Consider the following 16,911-nt stretch of genomic DNA (forward strand, 5'->3'; position numbering starts at 1 on the left):
CAAAGCCTAAAGCAACCTCTTGTTCCCTTTATTCACAGCCTCAAACACCAACAATCAACGAGCTGGCTAAGTTGGAAGAATCCACTTCCCACACATCGAATTCGCCGAATTCACTTCACCCTTCCACTTCGAGCAGCAACGGCTCTATTAAATCTGCAAAGAGTCGACCAGCAATAACCCTTAAAATCAGATTGAAAGCAACTGCCTATCCACCGTCAATCACCTTCATGCATCGGAATCTAACCCGGAGAATCAATGGTCGTCTTCCTCTTCAAAACTTAGATAGGAGTGCACAAAATTCCTAGGCAACAATTGCCTCACATTAGCCTAGAAAAATCACTCACCCAATTACCGTCCGAGGAGTGTTGTAATCCCAACCGAGAGTCACCTCTTGTTGCGCCTGCGGAGATCCGAATCTAATTGTCGGAATCAATTGGCCAAGTCGCCCCTAGCACAATCTCCCGAATGGATAGACTCCAATCGCACCATCAGAATGAATCAACTCTGTTATTTAATCCACTCTTTGTTGTGTCTCGAATTGCTTCTTGCGATCCGTTCCGTTCCGCAACAAATTCGCCTATTAGTGTCGTCAACTTGGATGGAATTCTTGCACCCGTCGTCTACTCCAGTTCACGAATCCTCTTGGCTTGCTTGTCTTCAAATCTGGTCAAGATTATTGGAGTCTTGGCCACGAGCCAATCCTCTTACTTCTTCTTTGCGTCTTCACTGAAAGTTGTTGCTTCTTGAATCGCCTTCAAGCGACGAACCAGGATTGTCGAAGTTTCGCCAAATTGGCTTTGATCACCATCAAAGCCAATCGGCCAGTGCAACTGTGGGTTCTTGCTGAATCATTCCTGGGAACTGCCTAGAATCACCGGCTTTGAATCTTCAACCAAGATTGCTTAATCTTGGACAATTGTGTTCGCTTTGGGTATGCCCACATTGCCTCAGACTTGGTCCACTTCACATCTATCACTTCTGACCAGTTTCGTCCTCAATTCTGACCCAAAATCGTTGGAAATTTGTTTGGATGTTAAACGGAACTAACACCCAAGAGCACTGGAATCTGCTTCACCTTCACACGCCGCTTGATAATTTCTGTTGAATCGATGGTCAGAGTTGCTTTTAGGAAGCCCCTCCAGCCCCGCCTCTTGAATGGGTTGGCTCTGATTGCATTATCTGCTGTGGATCGGCAGTCCATAATTCCTAGCCAATCACAGGGGGTACTGCAATTCACCTATTCAATCACGATCGTTAGGATCTTGATGGCTCGGATTTGCCTCCAATACGTGATTGAACATAAATCACTACAAGAATCGATGGAATCACAGTCGAGGAACAATGCTCTGATACCAATTTGTCATGAACCTAGGGTTTAACCTATGATCAGTTTGGAAATCGGAAGAATCCGATTCAGCTAATGCCAAGAACTGAAGGAAATTAAGGGGGAATTTGAAAGAATGAGGGAGAGATTAGATGAAGTGTTAGGGGGGATTAGAAGAACAGAAAAGGAGATGAAGATCAAGAAAAGGGAGAGAATTCATAGGAGGAGAAATTAGATTTTAATTCATTAATTTCTGAATAAAGAAACAAATCCATTACAATAACTTTATATAGACATATTTGCCCTCTAACAACATACCACATGCTCCCATGTGCTTCTAACCACTTGCTAAAATATCCCTAACAAACTATTATACCCTATTATAATAATACCCTTTTATTGCTCATATGGTCATTACAGAGTGGAAAACAAATACTTTAGTGTCTATTTATAAGAATAAAGGAAATGTTCAAAGTTGTGAAAATTATTTGGGGATAAAGCTAGTTAGCCACACCATATAACTTTGAGAAAGGACAATTGACAAAATGTTAAGAAGAGACACCAAGGTTTTTGAAAACCAATTTGGTTTTATTGTTGATAGGACACGAAGGCAAGCTATCTAGTTATGAAGGTGTCTAATGGCAAGAGTTAAACAAAAAAGATTTGTATAATAAAAAACCTGATGAAGTTTGTAAAAAGAGTATTGTGGCAGAGCTTGAGAAAAAATGAATTTGGATTATTGAGGCCATGCATTATCATGCAAAGACGTGTTAGGCTTTGTGGAGAAGATAGTAAGGCTTTTCTAATTACAATTCAATTTCGCGAAGGATCTACATTGATCGCCTGTCTCTTTGCCTTAGGGATGGATGCACTTCCAAACTTCCAGCAAGAAGTGCTTTAATGGATGTTATAAAGGATGTACTCAGAATCAAGACATGATGGTAAAGTAGAGAAATGTGTAATATTTTATATGATTGTAAAATTTCTATTAAACTAAAGGGGAAATTTTATTGGATGGTTATAAGACCTCATTTGTTGTATGGCCCAGCATGTTGGGAAATTAAGTATTTAATGAGATGAAAATGTTATGATGGAGGTATGGTTATACAAGAAAAAATAAAAGTAATAATTGAGATCATATTTAATAAGGTTTGAGTGGAACTCGTTGAAGATGAGATGAAGAAGATGCAATTAAGATGGCTTGGGTATGTGAAAAGAAAATTGATAGATTTACTTGTAAGGTGAATGGAGTAAATTTGCAGTCAAAGGGGGAGAGAAAGACCGAAGAAAACTTAATGGGTAACCCTTAAACATGACAGAGAATATGATGGCTTACAGTGGAGGCCACAAATAGAGAGTGCTTGAGGTATAAAATTCATGTAGGTGACCCCACCTAGTGGGATTGAAGGCTTATTGGTGTCATCGCCTTCACCTAGTGGGATTAAAGGTATAAAATTCATATAGGTCAGGGCCTAATCATTTTCCCATAGTTAAAGAAACATTTCCAAATATGTGACATTACACCTCGACTGTTGCACATCATTTCTCATCTATTTTCATCTCATAACTTCATCATGCATTTCTTCTAGAACACCAGATATTCATGTCTAGTAGCTGCCAGATAATCAATTTCCCAAGTAAAAAAGAAAGAGCCAAAATTCAACTACGAAGATATTAAGTACCTACTTTTACGTTGGGAATAGCTGTTGGTAGAGGTGCTTATAAATTAATCAAACAATAGAAGAATGCCTACAAAATAAGGGGAAGAAATCCGACTGTCCAGTTCTTCAATTTACTATTTACTATAAAAGACGGTCGAACAATTAGAAGAGCAGCAAAAGAGGGTACAAAGTGTAGCCAAGGAATTCAGCATTGCAGATTGTGGTAAATGATAAAACAGTCATGTCTAGAGGTCTGAGGTTGAATGTAGAAGAGTTCTTTCCCTCTATTTCTCAACAATTAGGGTTTCGGCTCTTTCCCTATTTGATTTTGCCTCCAACGCTCATCCACTCAAACTCAGCTTCAGCCATAGTCAACGCCACACCCAACAATATTAAGTCAAGATTTAATGGTTCCATAATTTTTTTATCAGAATGTTGATGGCAGGACATAATAAAATTAATTTGCAAAACAAGCCAAAGTTTCACATTTTTGTTGGTCATTTGACCTTAAATTTAAAGAGATATTACAGCCAGAAAATGAAAAAAAATACTAAAAGCCCGTCTCCACTTATAACTATCTTAACTTGCTTTTGTGAGTTACATTCTTAATAAATCCTCCCCACTCCCCCCCCCCCCCCCCCCCCCACCCCACCCGGCCCCCGGGGCCCCCAGCAGTCTTTTTGAAATTCTTCACTCATGATTTATCCAGTCGCCATTACTTGTCCAAAACAGGTTTGAACCGTTAGAGGCTTCTGTAAAGATAAAGGAGGTGGAGAAAAGAACCGTCGCCCATACATAAGGTTTGGAGATGGGCTACAGAAGCAGGGTTGACATTGCCTTATTGGGGATACAGGCATAGAGCTTCAAGAGGGAACCCATTAACTGCGACTTATTGTAGTCTCACTACTAGGCTTGTGATAATCTGATAACTCACATATGAGAGCCACTTTCTTTTTTTTTTTCAAATCAAATGATGAGGAACCCGCAGCCACTGCCCTCTAAGTGCGTACTAGGTAAACCCTGAGTGCGCACAATAGTGCACAAACCATGCACCCTCGGTAAGCCAACCAAGGGTTGATAGGCACATGTCCCCAAAGAGTTTTGATCTTGGTAGCCAATTTGGGGAGCACACCCGCTTGACCAGAGGCTCGGCCCTAGGGGTATATGACAAGCATTTTAAACTGTGAAAACACTCTACAAGGGGTGCACATCATGACTCCACCCAACATGAGTTGTTATGAGACAATGTTCTTCATATTGAATGGAAGAGTGCAATAGATTGATCAATTTGAAACTTTTAGTCAATAAAAGGGATGCACATCATGACTATTAAAAAAGTTGCATTTATTTATTTTGCTGGGGAAAAAGGTTGCATATTTAAACAATCTCCATATTGTTAAACAGAGGATCTTATTTGAACCAATAAGAAACAAATTGACTTTTTCTACTAACCTGTGGAGGGTCAGCAACGAATATCCACGTGATAAGATGGCAGCATGCAGGCGATATTTGAATATTGTCAGGAATTGAATATTGAACTTGCAGAATCCTCTGTACAGAAGTAAAATGAGATTCTCCTTGTCACTAAAACATGGTAAAGTAGATACTCGTGACATAAAGGGTACAAGGAAGGAGTGCAATTTTGTTCACCTGGGGTGACTTTACTCGGTAAAAATGTCATTTTGGTCTCCTTCCTTATCCACCACTTCGTTTCTCTCTCATCTCTCCTTTCTCTCGTCGTCGACTTGCTAACCGTTGCCTTGTCCTCTCTCTCTCCTCCCGCCACTGATCCACTGCATCGTTGTCTCGTTGCCACTGTCGCGTTGACCTGTTGCATCGCCTCGTCGCTACCTTGCCCTTTCTACCCGCCCCCATTTCTCTCTCGTCTCTTTCTTTCCTCCCGTAGTCGTCAAACCGTTGCCTCGCCGACCCACTGCGTAGCAATGATGCAACAAGGTGGTGATGGCGAGACAACTAGGCAGAGCGGCGAGTCAAGGTGGCAATGGTCGGCGAGTCAGTGACAAGAGGAAGGAGAGAGAAGAGAAAGAAATGAGGTGGTTGATGGAAAGAGAGGCCAAAATAACATTTTTATGCTGAAGGTAAAGTCATCTAGGATGAACAAAATCGCACTCATAAAGAAGTACACTTATCGTCTTTCGGAATTTTGTTGGTTCATCAGGGTCTTCAAAAGGATATGCACCAACCAGCATCACATACAATGTCATAGCACATGACCACACATCCACAATCTGAAAATGCCATAGTGTGAAATCCAAAAATACCAGACTGAATTTTTAGATGCATGCATCCTGTAGCCAATTTTGCTAAGCTAAGCCACTTGGAGGTGCTACCCTGGGTTATATGCATCTTGTAACCAGATAGACCAAACTCCTTAGACACACAAAAACAAAGATACACACATGTATACTTATATATGTCACTTGTCAAATAGGGTAATAAAAGGCTATCCAGCGAAACATTATCAGTGCCACTTCTTGTATCTGCCCACCACTGTTTCATTTTTTCATCTGACAAAACATGTCACAAGTAAAATCTTGCAATTCAATAATTAAGCTAAAGGAATAAGTACACCACTGCTTTAAAATTTCATGCAAATATCTACACAATAAAAGCAGTAGTAAGGGATGCCCATGCAGCTTAATTTCATTACAGCCAAAATTATAGACCTAAAACGTGTGGTATAACCAGGTAAGTCGTGACTTTAGAGAATGAGAGGGTTTGGGAAGATAAGGCATCACTAAATGTTCAAATGATATGAGCAAAGTGAAAAATATAATCACATGAAGGTTCTTTAAGAGAAGAGAAGACACATTCAATAGGATAGCTATCAATAATTCAATACCATACCAAATAAGGCACTAGGTTTGTCATTAGTACGATACAATATTAGTATTGACAAACTTAAACTTAGTACTAGATGATCTTAGGTATTGTTATAATAAATTATTAATACATATTGTAGCTGTTAATATTATAGTAGATAAGAATTAGAAATTTTTCATTAGCATGATTTAATGAACAGGTGAACAAAAAATAAATACTGGCAAAACTAAAAATTTCAATTATGGAAAAAATATCAATAAAAAATGAGTTATAAGTTAAGGTATAAAAAAATATCAAGTTATATGAAAAAAAATAATGAAATAATTCATTATGTCAATAAAATAACATAATCTAAATTAAAATATACATGATTTATAGATTTTGATACTAACATATATTATATTATATTATTTTGGGAAGTCATTGTATTTCGACTCTAGAGCCAAATTGATCACTGTTCTTTGAAAATAGGCAAAAAGACAAACTGTAACTTTGTGAGGGGTTTTGAAATTTAAATTTGAGGTTTGATTTAGGCATTTATGAATTATATGAGATTATTTTGATTGGGGATAGAGTTGGCACGATAAATAAAATTAAAAATTATCTATCATAAAAGTTAATGCGGTCCCAGTCTAAAAATACAAATGACTTATTTGGTACTTTTTGGAGTAAAATAGTTTATTTGGGCCTCTATAAATTACAATGGTTGGCCTAAGGGACAAAATATAATAGCTTATTTGACAGATCATGCTATTACTTTTATGAGAGTGAACCTTGGTAACACAGTAAAATTGTTCCTTTGTGAACAAAAGGTCACAAAAAGAGCCTCATTGCAGCCAAAAGGGGCAAAAGGGGGCAGAGGAAGAAAATATTATATGCAAATATGACTTTCCCTTGAGATACCCACCCTCGCGAGGTCTCGCTGCTTGATCCCACAATTTTGCCAGAGAGGTAAATGCTGATAATACCAATCCTCCACAAAGATAGTGCATGGAAAGCATGTCTTATCTATGTCTCATTTACTCAAGAGATGTCCTAAGCCCATTCAAGTTTTAATTTCTTTACAGAGCCCCAAAGAATAAAGCATCCTTGATCTGGGTCAAATGGAAGACTCGAATCCTTCAAAAGAGAGGAACACTGTAGGTTACGAAGTCAGCCAAGAAGTACTGAGTGGATCGGTTTAGCAATGAAGTTGCTGGCAAACACAGATGGAATTTCTAAGGCAGCGCTATTCCAGAAGAGCAATTGGACTATGAGCCTGCTATTATTATACTGGTCAGAGATGGACCGGACCAATAAAGAGCTGTGAGTATTGGAAGATGGAAGATTGCAGGTTTGCCCATGCACAGGTGCAAGCGCACTGTCAAGCATCTCTCAAAGGAAGAAATCCCATAAATTAGTCAGTTAGTTAACATGAGTGGATAAGAGGTCCCCCTGGTAATCCTGGGCCATCCAACCGAGCAAATTAAGTCCTTCAGCTAGAAGACATGGTCAAAGTGGCTTCAGCGAGTGCCCAGTTTACCAGTTTGGTTTTTTTATTTCTGTGCGAAAGCTCACCAAGAAAGTTGGAGACTTGCAGCGTGCAGGCAGAAAACCTGATCCTATCAAGTCTAGTAGAAAACCTGACTTCTAAGAGCAAATAAACCATTTTTTATTATTTATTTATTTGCGCTAAGGAGCCTAACTATGAAAACACGATCTAAATATTATTTAGCTGAAAATAAGAGCAATATACATGATTTATTAAATTAGTTGGAGAACAGAAACTGATTTTTATCACAATGAAGTTAAAGTTGCCTGACATCATGACACGATCGTTTTTTTTTTTTGGTAAGTAAGATAATATGATCTTGTTAATCATTGCTATAAAACTTAATGAATCAGCATATCTAGACATACAAATATGTATTGATTTTACCTTGCCATCATATTCCTGCCTTAGTAACACTTCTGGAGGAATATAAGCTGGAGTCCCCACAGTCGATATATTTCGGTTGTGAATGCAACAGAGAATTCTGAGAAAACATCAGCCAGTCAGATAAAATCATATATATAATAATTAGTCCAGATTGCATTACACAGACAAAATCATGATTATAAATTCAGAGTTCACAAAAAGAAACCAAAAGTCACAAATAATACAAGAAGATATAAATACTATCAAAAACCACAGAAGGGGAAGACTGGTAGGGGAAGCGTGATAAAGATATTCCTAAACAAGTAGCCTAGCTCTACACTAAGCAAGGATCATAGGATGCTGATAGAGTAATTTTCACAAATTTAGGCATCAGATCTCATGGGCATATTTTGTTTGTACATGTAAAAATAATTCATTTCCTACATAACAGAAACAAGTGCAATCAAAATATATTGATATATATTCTAGAAAACTAGAAACCCTTTGTCTAAACTGTTATAGAATTTTACACCTAGCTCCTAAAATTAAAAAGTCAAGTGCATATATTTTGAATTTTATCAGTTTATTTATTTTTTTACTTATATTTGTAAACTTAAGATGTGACTCTAATTTGTTTAACTGACAGACAATGCAAGATCCCATCAGGAACAAGGACATGTCCTAAATGTCCAATAAAAAAAAATAAATAAATATTAAGACATGTTTGGACAAATGCCCAACAAATATATTGAAGTGTCTAACAAGCAACTTTATCTCACACAAAATTTCACTTCAGTGGCGTCCACACTTCTCAACTGTACACACACCAAATAACAAACTCATTGTTTCAATATTGAGGCAGAAAAATATTGATATTCATTAAGATTCAAATGTAAGTGACTACTTAAATTAAGTATATAAAAAGCAACAAAAAGAAATAGAGATGAGAAAACCCATAATGTACCTTTGAGTAACCAAAGTCACGTATCTTAAGATGAGGAGCAGGGCTGCCATCCAATAAAGTGTTCTCCAACTTCAAATCCCGGTGACACACTTGCTTTATCAATCAAAAATAAATAAATAAATAAATAAACAATCTCATTTGCATATGGATTTAAAACATGAAATAGAACTCTCATATATAAACACTGTTATATACCATTGAATGACAATAGCTGACTCCAGATATTAGTTGTTGAAAGAAAAAATGAGCCTACAGTAAAATTTAAGATTTTTCCTTTTTAAGAGAAAAGAGGCAATACAAACAAAGACCTTACTACGATGTCTGAGAGGTTAATATTCAACTTCACATACACACGTGCAATGATGAGAATATCGCTCACCCTTGGCCGCCTCCTCTCTGCTCCCCTTACCATAGTTGTCGCTCGTCGCCTTTCTCGTCGCTACCTCTCCTCACGCCGACCACCTTTGCATCCTCTAAAGAGATGATGCAGTTGCGGTTGGCGCAAGGTGAGGCAGCGACGAGGAAGGCGGCGAGCAAAGGCTATGGAAAGGGAAGAAGAGAGAGCAAAGAGGGATATTTTCATAATTTGATTGTCAAAATAGTGTATTCTATCATATTCTCCATCATGTAATTGGGCAATGTGGTATTTTTCATACAAACAATGCACATGTAAGTAGAAAAGGATGTCCAAGTATGAATAGTGAATAAATAACATCATCCTCATTGAATCGACCAGCATTGCATATTCAATCAAAAGCTCTCCTCTAGCTACATACTCCATTACAAGGTCAGATGGGTTGGTGTCAATATGACCTAGAGTAGAGATTTTAACAAAAGAATGATCAAATTAAGGAAAAACATTCTCTAACAGACATCACACAAGAAAATGGGGGCAAATGTAGTAAACCTCCTTAAACCGAATAATGTTGGGATGTCTCAAAGACCTATGATATATCATTTCCCTTTGGACATTTTCATCTATCTGCAACCAAAAAAAAAAAGGACTGAGAAAAACAGAAAAGTTTTCCCCACAAATATTCAAAATCTATTTTCAAATTACTTCCTAAGATTATGTGTCAGAGACAAAGTACTGGTTGCTGGTCCCTGTGCATGAGGGTGGATGTGTGGAGTTGGGTAAGTATGCCTCATAGCATAACATTTTAAGTGTCCACCCAATAAGCCACTTGTGAAGTGTATAAACTAGATGTTTACAGGGTGTAAGCATCCTTCACATCAACACCTGATGATGTCGTCCTAGTATTTGCATTCTAGATATTAAGCAAGTTGAACTATATACTTTGAAACTTTCCAGAATATATTCATCCCTAGTTTGCAAACACAATCAAATGCACCTAGTATTCATAACTTTGTTATTTGGGCCATGGTGCAGACTTTTATGTCTCATTGACTTCTGATGGCATGTTCTGCCTTTTTAAAGGATTTGGGAGTTCATATACGAGTTGGACATTGGACAGGGTCTTAAATTCTCAATTACTAGAAATTGGGTTGATTCCTATAATTTGGGTTGGAAGGTTCCAATAAGGTTGCTGGGCTTAATAATCGAATCTCTTTGAGATCATCATATATTTCAGTGGACTAATAGCTACACCAATAATTAGAGTTTAACATCCGACTTATATACAGCCTTCAATCAATCTTCACTCCAAATAACATTAAATGGTGGCCCAAATTCCTTTGTTGGTGCCAACAATTTATCCCTAATAGATTCTTTTAGGCCAAACAAAGCATTTAGTTGTCCAACCTTTACGTTAAGGAGATGGAATGGTTTTAATAAAAATAGACCACAAGAGATATATACAATATATGTACAAGATAATATCGCATGGTATATTCATATCCATTAATAATATATTATATTTCAGGATCGCGACCTTCTGTCAATTTTAAGAATATCTATTTAACACATTAATATCGTTTAATGATCTCAATAATCCAAAAAAGACATGTCATATCTACATATCATAGGAAGCTATTGTTTCCAAAATTATGGTTGGTTTATGACTTGTATACATTCCATGCCATGTAAATGCATTTTTTTCACTTTTAATGCATACAATCAATGCTCATGGTCATCAATCTTGAAATATTAATACTATTTAGCCGTTTTAAATATTGTTTGCCAAATAATTTAGCTATTACTTTCATGAACCTTTTCAAACTCTTTTATACTTTTACCAATCTTAACATATTCATTCATAAACATCTACAAGTGATCCATAACTGTAATTTGTTGGAGTGAAGATAATCTAGGAACTCCTACAACATCAAATATTTGAATAAAGCATTGATCATGTGATTCAATTGCTGCTTGAATTCGTAAAAATATTTAATGATCGACACATATGAAATTTTCTATGAAATAAATGTGGTGGATTTGTTGGGGAATTAACAAAATAATCATGATGAAACTTCTGATGACCTTGAACTTTATTGCAATTGATGACAAGACAGTTTATCACGAATCCACTGTTACAGAGTCATGATTCATAGAAAGAATATAGTGTTCAACTAAATTTGTAGTAATAACCTCTTTGTCTTCATCATCTTCAAATTTTGGATGGATCAGTTGGAGGAATATATAGATGTTGTTGGACATGGTGGCTTATGTGAAATTAGTAAGATTGGTGATGACAGTTGGTGTTTTAGATTTATGAATTGTAATTTTTTTGACTAAATAGATCATTTATTTATAAAATTATTGAAATATAACTGTTAGAATATGATTGTTGAAATATAGCCGTTGAAATATATCTGTTGAAATTTTAATTATATTAAAAATTTTAATTTATTATTATGAAATTATTTCAAACAATTTTATTCTGGAATTGTATTTAAAAAAATTAGTAAATTGATTTAAAAATATATTAAAATTTAATATCATAATATTTATTATTAAATTATAAAATAAATAATAAATTTTTATAATAATAAACATTTATATAATAAAATAAAACGATTTTTAAAAATATATAACATATATTTTTATCTTATGATTGAAATTAATTTTGAATGTTGGTCAATGACTAAGAACAAATAGCCAACCTATTTTCCCTTCAAGACCATCCCATCTGCCTCTCTCTTTCTCTCTCTCTCACAAACTCACCCACCCACTCCTTCCCTGACTCACTGTCCCTCTCTCTCCCTCACAAACCCTCACCCACGCCATCACCGGCCCCCCTATCGCCCCCAAACACACACATACATATACACACACATACGCATACATATATATACACACACAGGCACACACATATATATATATATATATACACTAAACATACGCATATACACTCGCCCTCGCTCACTGCCCCTCTCTCTTTCTATCTGTGTTATGTTGTATTTATCTTCACTTTACTATTTCTTGGCAAGCAAGAAACTGAAACTATCCTATTTTCAAATTCATGACAGTATACTATTTTTTTTTCTATTTGTTAATTTTCATTTTGATCTTCATAAAGGCATTAGTTTGCTGCAATTTGGGCTTTTATGATGTACTTTGAAGTGAAATAGCAGCTTTGAGCACAGCTGGCCAACTTGCCATAGAAGAAAAAGGAAGATGAAAAATATGAGAAGCAGAAGCAGAGCCGCCGCGCAGCAAGGAAGAAAAACCAGAATCGGTGAGGAGAAGCAGCGCGACCACGGCGAGGAAGAAGCACCAGATCTGGCGAGAAGAAGCAGCACGGCCGCGCCAGCTTCGGGTACCAGCAGCGGCGGTGGCAGCTCCAGCAACGGCAGCGGCGGCGGCTCCTTCTCCAGCATGCAGCGACTGCCTCTAGGTTTGTGAAATATGGGTTTGTAATTTTTATTTATGTATTTTATATAAATTTTGTATATATTGAAGTATTGGATTTTAATTATATTTTGATTAATTTATATATTTAATTATACATTTATTTGTATGTAAATATTTGATTAATTTGTGCATTTGAGTATATGTGAATATTTAATTATACATTTGTTCGTATGCGCATATTTGATTAATTATATATTTAATTATATATTTATTTATATGCAAATATTTGTTTAATTTGTGATATTTGAAAAAAAATTAATAAATTTATTTAGTGACACGATGTTGGGACTTGGGAATGATTTTGCATGCCTTGATGTTAATCTGATTATAATGTAATGTTGTGGGATTTAATGGATTGGAATGTTAATGTTAGGTGTAAGTTGCTTGTGACTTATGTGCAAATGGTGCAGGTGTGATCAAGTGTAGAAGAAAAAAAATAGTAGTGTTTAACCTAAGGCATTCGAATGAGACTTGAGCCATTCAAATGTGTTGGATGCTTGGCTATATTCGAATGATGTATGATGTATTTGGATGGCTTGGGAAAGCATTCAGATGAAGAGGTCACACATTCGGATACCACTCACATGGGTTTCTCACCCTTTTTGTTTAACATTCGAATAGGGCATGAAACACATTCAAATGTCATTCTGATGCTTTCCTCTTTTTTTCTTATATATTTGGACATGGGCTCTATAGCATTTAATATAATGATATCAAAGGAGGAAGCTTTGATATCATTATTAAATATGCAGATATTCAAAAAGAATCCATTTATTCGTATTATTAATCAATTTTTTTTTAATTCAAAGAATTTTTGACCACGCATGTCGGGAAACCCAAGGTTCGGGAACACAAGAGATCTCGACCACCCACAGTCAAGAATCTAAGGTTCTGCGGCCATGGCGACTGGCGGCGACTAGTATATATTGTTTGATATTTAATTTTTAATTTAATTTATCCAGACTGTAGAGCATTTATTGATATACTTTATTATATAGATTTAATAATTTTTTTATTTTAAAATGTGAACAAGTATATAATAACTTTAATTTTATAATAAAATAAATAAAATTAAAATTTATTAATAAATAAATAAAATAGAAAATAGAGAAGAAAATAGAAAGTATAATTAGAATAAACATAATTTGTAACATAAAATTAAAATAAAAAATAAATTATTTATAACATAATAAAGACCAAAATAGGAACTGCGTTGTCAGCCTAGTACTATACTGGTGTTCTTGTCTTTGAGTTGATGATGGGCTTGTGTTCTATACTATTAGAGGGAGGGTGGCCTCGTCTGTAAATAAAAAATAAATAAATAAATAAAATAAGTTCCTAGTTCTTCACAAATTTACTATACATGCTATTTGCATAGTTAATAGGTAGGTTAAATACATTATTAGTTCTCACCTGTGGTGGGTAGGTAGGCAGATAGATAGATAGATAAATAGATAAATATTAAGAGTGAGTTTTATTGTAAAGGTGAAATTTAGCTGAAAAGAAAATAAATTTTAGAAAATTAAATTACAAGAAAAATAAATTTTTGAAAATTTGAAAATTAAAAATTTAAACTGTTTGATTGATATAATTTTTTATTTAAAAAATAATATTATTTTTCATCTTTTAGTATTTGATTGATAATATTTTCTATAAAATTTAGTCATTTTCTTGACATTTTAGTGTTTGATAGGGATTATTTTTCTTGAAAAATAACACATTTTATCTAGAATTTTATTGTGAAATGTATTGAAAAATACTAATCCTATACAAAAAAATCAAAATAATAACGTATTTTAGGTTAACTAAATCATTTCTCCAAAGAAATGAAGCCGCAAAATTAAAAAAAAATTATTTTCCAAACTTATTAATTTGTACGTGATTTTTCATGTTTTATTTCTATATGTTTGTATTTATCAATTTTATTTCCCAACACAAAAATCAAGTACAACCCTCTCTCGCTCAAATGCTCGTTCTGCCACCCATCCTTTGCCCTTCTCCCTCTCTTGCTTCGTTTGTTGTTAGTTGCGGGCTGTCTACCCGCCTGCTTGTCTCTCGCTCTCACTTGCTCCGGCCTCCTTGTCTTTGTCAAACAAGTTGGATTGTCGCTGACTTGCTCGCCCTCCTTGCTTAGTCGTTTTTGTCTCTGTCTAGCTCCGTTGCTATCTTGTCCTCGGCCTCGGCCTTACTCTAGTTCTTGCTGCCTAGCCAGTCGCCCCTCTCACCCTTAGTTGTCGCTCGCCCTTGCTGGCTGTCGGCTTTCCCCTCGATCTCTTGCTTGTTACCTCTCTAACTCTCCCCTCGGTCTCTCGCTTGCTACTTCTCTGATCTCTCTTCTTGGTCTCTCGCTTGCTGCTTCTTTGATCTCTCGATGGGTTGACTACTTCAATTGCCAAGAAAATTGTAGGTCCTTCCAAAGAATTTCATTTTCTTGATTTGATGGAAAAACCAATCACATAACCATAAATGAAAAAATGAATTGACTGAAAAAAATTAGCTGTCAAATACTATACAAATAAAAAAATTGAGTAAAAAAAAGATATTTTTCTTAAAAAAAAATAGCTATTAAACAGGGCCTAAAGGCTGCTTCATGGGCTAGAAAGTGGAAACCTACGTTCTTCATTTCTTTGAAAGTTCCCCAAGCTTGTGTTTTTCTAGGAGTGGAGGAGGTGGATTGCATTTTTTTTTATTTTTTGGGTAGTAATTACAATGTTAGTAAAGTAAAGTCAATGGACGCACTAAGGTAGGTTGGAAAAATATTATTAGTATATTTTTGTATACATCTTTGTTACATAAAGATGTGTCAATAATAAAAAAATTTCTCATAAGATGTATTGAGACACATAAAGATAAAGAGTATTTTAATCATAATAGTTTTTTATGTAACTTAAAATATATAAAAATGATGTATAAATAGCAAGATTGTGGTAGATTGATAGATAGATAGATAGATGTAAAGATCGCTTTTGAAGGCTGGAAATGGAAACCCTACGTTGGTTCTTTCCTTGAAAGTTTCCAAGCTTGTCCTTTTCTCCTGGGAGTGGACGGTGATGATCCTCTGCTGTTTTTTTTTTATTTATAGTAATTACTACATCAGTCAACTCAAAGTCAATCGGCGCACCAACCGCGAAGTTTCAGCCTACATGCTTAATTACCCTATTATTATTCCCGTCAAGGAATCCACTCAACTTCCCGGCATCACCCACTCCTTCTCCATTCCTATTTCCTCGTTAACCTCCTCACTTCCCGGCATCACCGTCACGGAGTTTGTTAGTTCAATTAGGGTTTCGGAAACAGTTCAATGGACGCAGCTCTTGGAGTTGCGTTTCAAGAACTCTTCACAGCTGTTAAGTTTGTCGTCGTAAGGGCCGCGAAATTCAAGTCCATCCTCAAGGAAATTGAATTCACCTTGAATCGTATAACCCCAATGATCGAAGACATTGAGCAGCTGAGCAGAAAACTGGACATATCGCAAGAGGATATGGAAATGTTCACCTCTCGGTTAATTGAAGCCCGAGAGGTTGTGGTTAAATGTCGCAAGGTACAGTGGTGGCACTTTTGCGCGAGGCCTTACTATGCGCAGAAGCTGATGGAATTGCAAGATTCGCTCTTGAAGTTCTTTCAGATCGAAGCTCAAGGCGATATGTGGAGAGACAGCAAGAAGAGTTTGGTGATTTTGCACGAGATAAGCTCGAAATTGGATCGGACAGGGACGATGGGAGGGATGGGTGGAGCGAATCGATTTCCTGGTAGGTGTGGGGTTCCCGGAGCTCGCGGTTTTGTTTTCGGGTTCAAAGAGCCACTTCAGGTGTTAAAGGCGCGGCTTCTCAAGGATGAAGAACAGTTGGTGGTGCTTTCGGGCCCTGGAGGGTGCGGGAAGACTACCTTGGCGAAATTGCTCTGCCAAGATGATGAAATTAAAGGTACCTTGTATAATTCGGGAATTATTTTAGTAAATGCATTGATGTTAATGTGAATGCAACATAGTGCTCAGTTTGAACGCACGCGAAGTTCATTAATTTTGCCCATTTTGTGACCTAGCTCTGTGTGCGTTTGTGTGTTACCGTACTTGTGGCTTGCTTTGATGATCATTTCTTACAAACAAGCAATGTTTGAAAAGAATTTTAAAGGCTTTTAAGTTATCAATTTTTGACAGCACCCTATGGCTGAACTAGGTTACATCCCCATGATTCATCTTATAGTATGTGTACTAGGTTGATTAGTTTGTCTAGGTGGAACAGATTTTCTGTGTTATTCGGGGCAGCATGATGGCGTCATGTGTTGATTATGAATGAAATTGATCTCTCAGAGAACTTAGATGTTGAATTCTTACCTATAAGCTTCTTTTAAATCTTTAGCGGAGCCTACTGATTTCTTTAAGCTGCTTTTGACAAAATTGGCTTTCAA

The 16,911-nt window shown here is 36.1% G+C and overlaps 2 protein-coding genes across 8 annotated transcripts in view; both read left to right on the top strand.

The window, feature by feature from the left end:
- Positions 1 to 16,911, top strand: part of LOC127809613 (probable disease resistance protein At5g66900) — a 79,128-nt gene that overhangs the window by 10,581 nt on the left and 51,636 nt on the right. The window contains exon 4 of one of the 7 annotated variants that reach the window (XR_008025149.1): positions 12,170 to 12,519. The exons of 3 other annotated variants lie outside the window; for them this stretch is intronic. The gene's annotated coding sequence lies outside the window, so the exon portion shown is untranslated. Of the gene's footprint in view, positions 1 to 2,184; positions 2,390 to 6,896; positions 7,554 to 12,169; positions 12,520 to 16,911 lie in introns of those variants that run through there. 3 more of the 7 variants (XR_008025151.1, XR_008025152.1, XR_008025147.1) reach the window with 3 other exon arrangements.
- The window catches only part of LOC127809971 (probable disease resistance protein At5g66900), a 54,000-nt gene continuing 52,740 nt past the window's right edge, over positions 15,652 to 16,911 (top strand). The window contains exon 1 of the mRNA XM_052349180.1: positions 15,652 to 16,427. Within this exon, the coding sequence (XP_052205140.1) occupies positions 15,806 to 16,427 (622 nt within the window). The 5' untranslated portion in view covers positions 15,652 to 15,805. The remainder of the gene's footprint in view (positions 16,428 to 16,911) is intronic.

This window comes from Diospyros lotus, chromosome 9, assembly GCF_014633365.1.
Source record: "Diospyros lotus cultivar Yz01 chromosome 9, ASM1463336v1, whole genome shotgun sequence".
Taxonomy (NCBI): Eukaryota; Viridiplantae; Streptophyta; class Magnoliopsida; order Ericales; family Ebenaceae; genus Diospyros; species Diospyros lotus.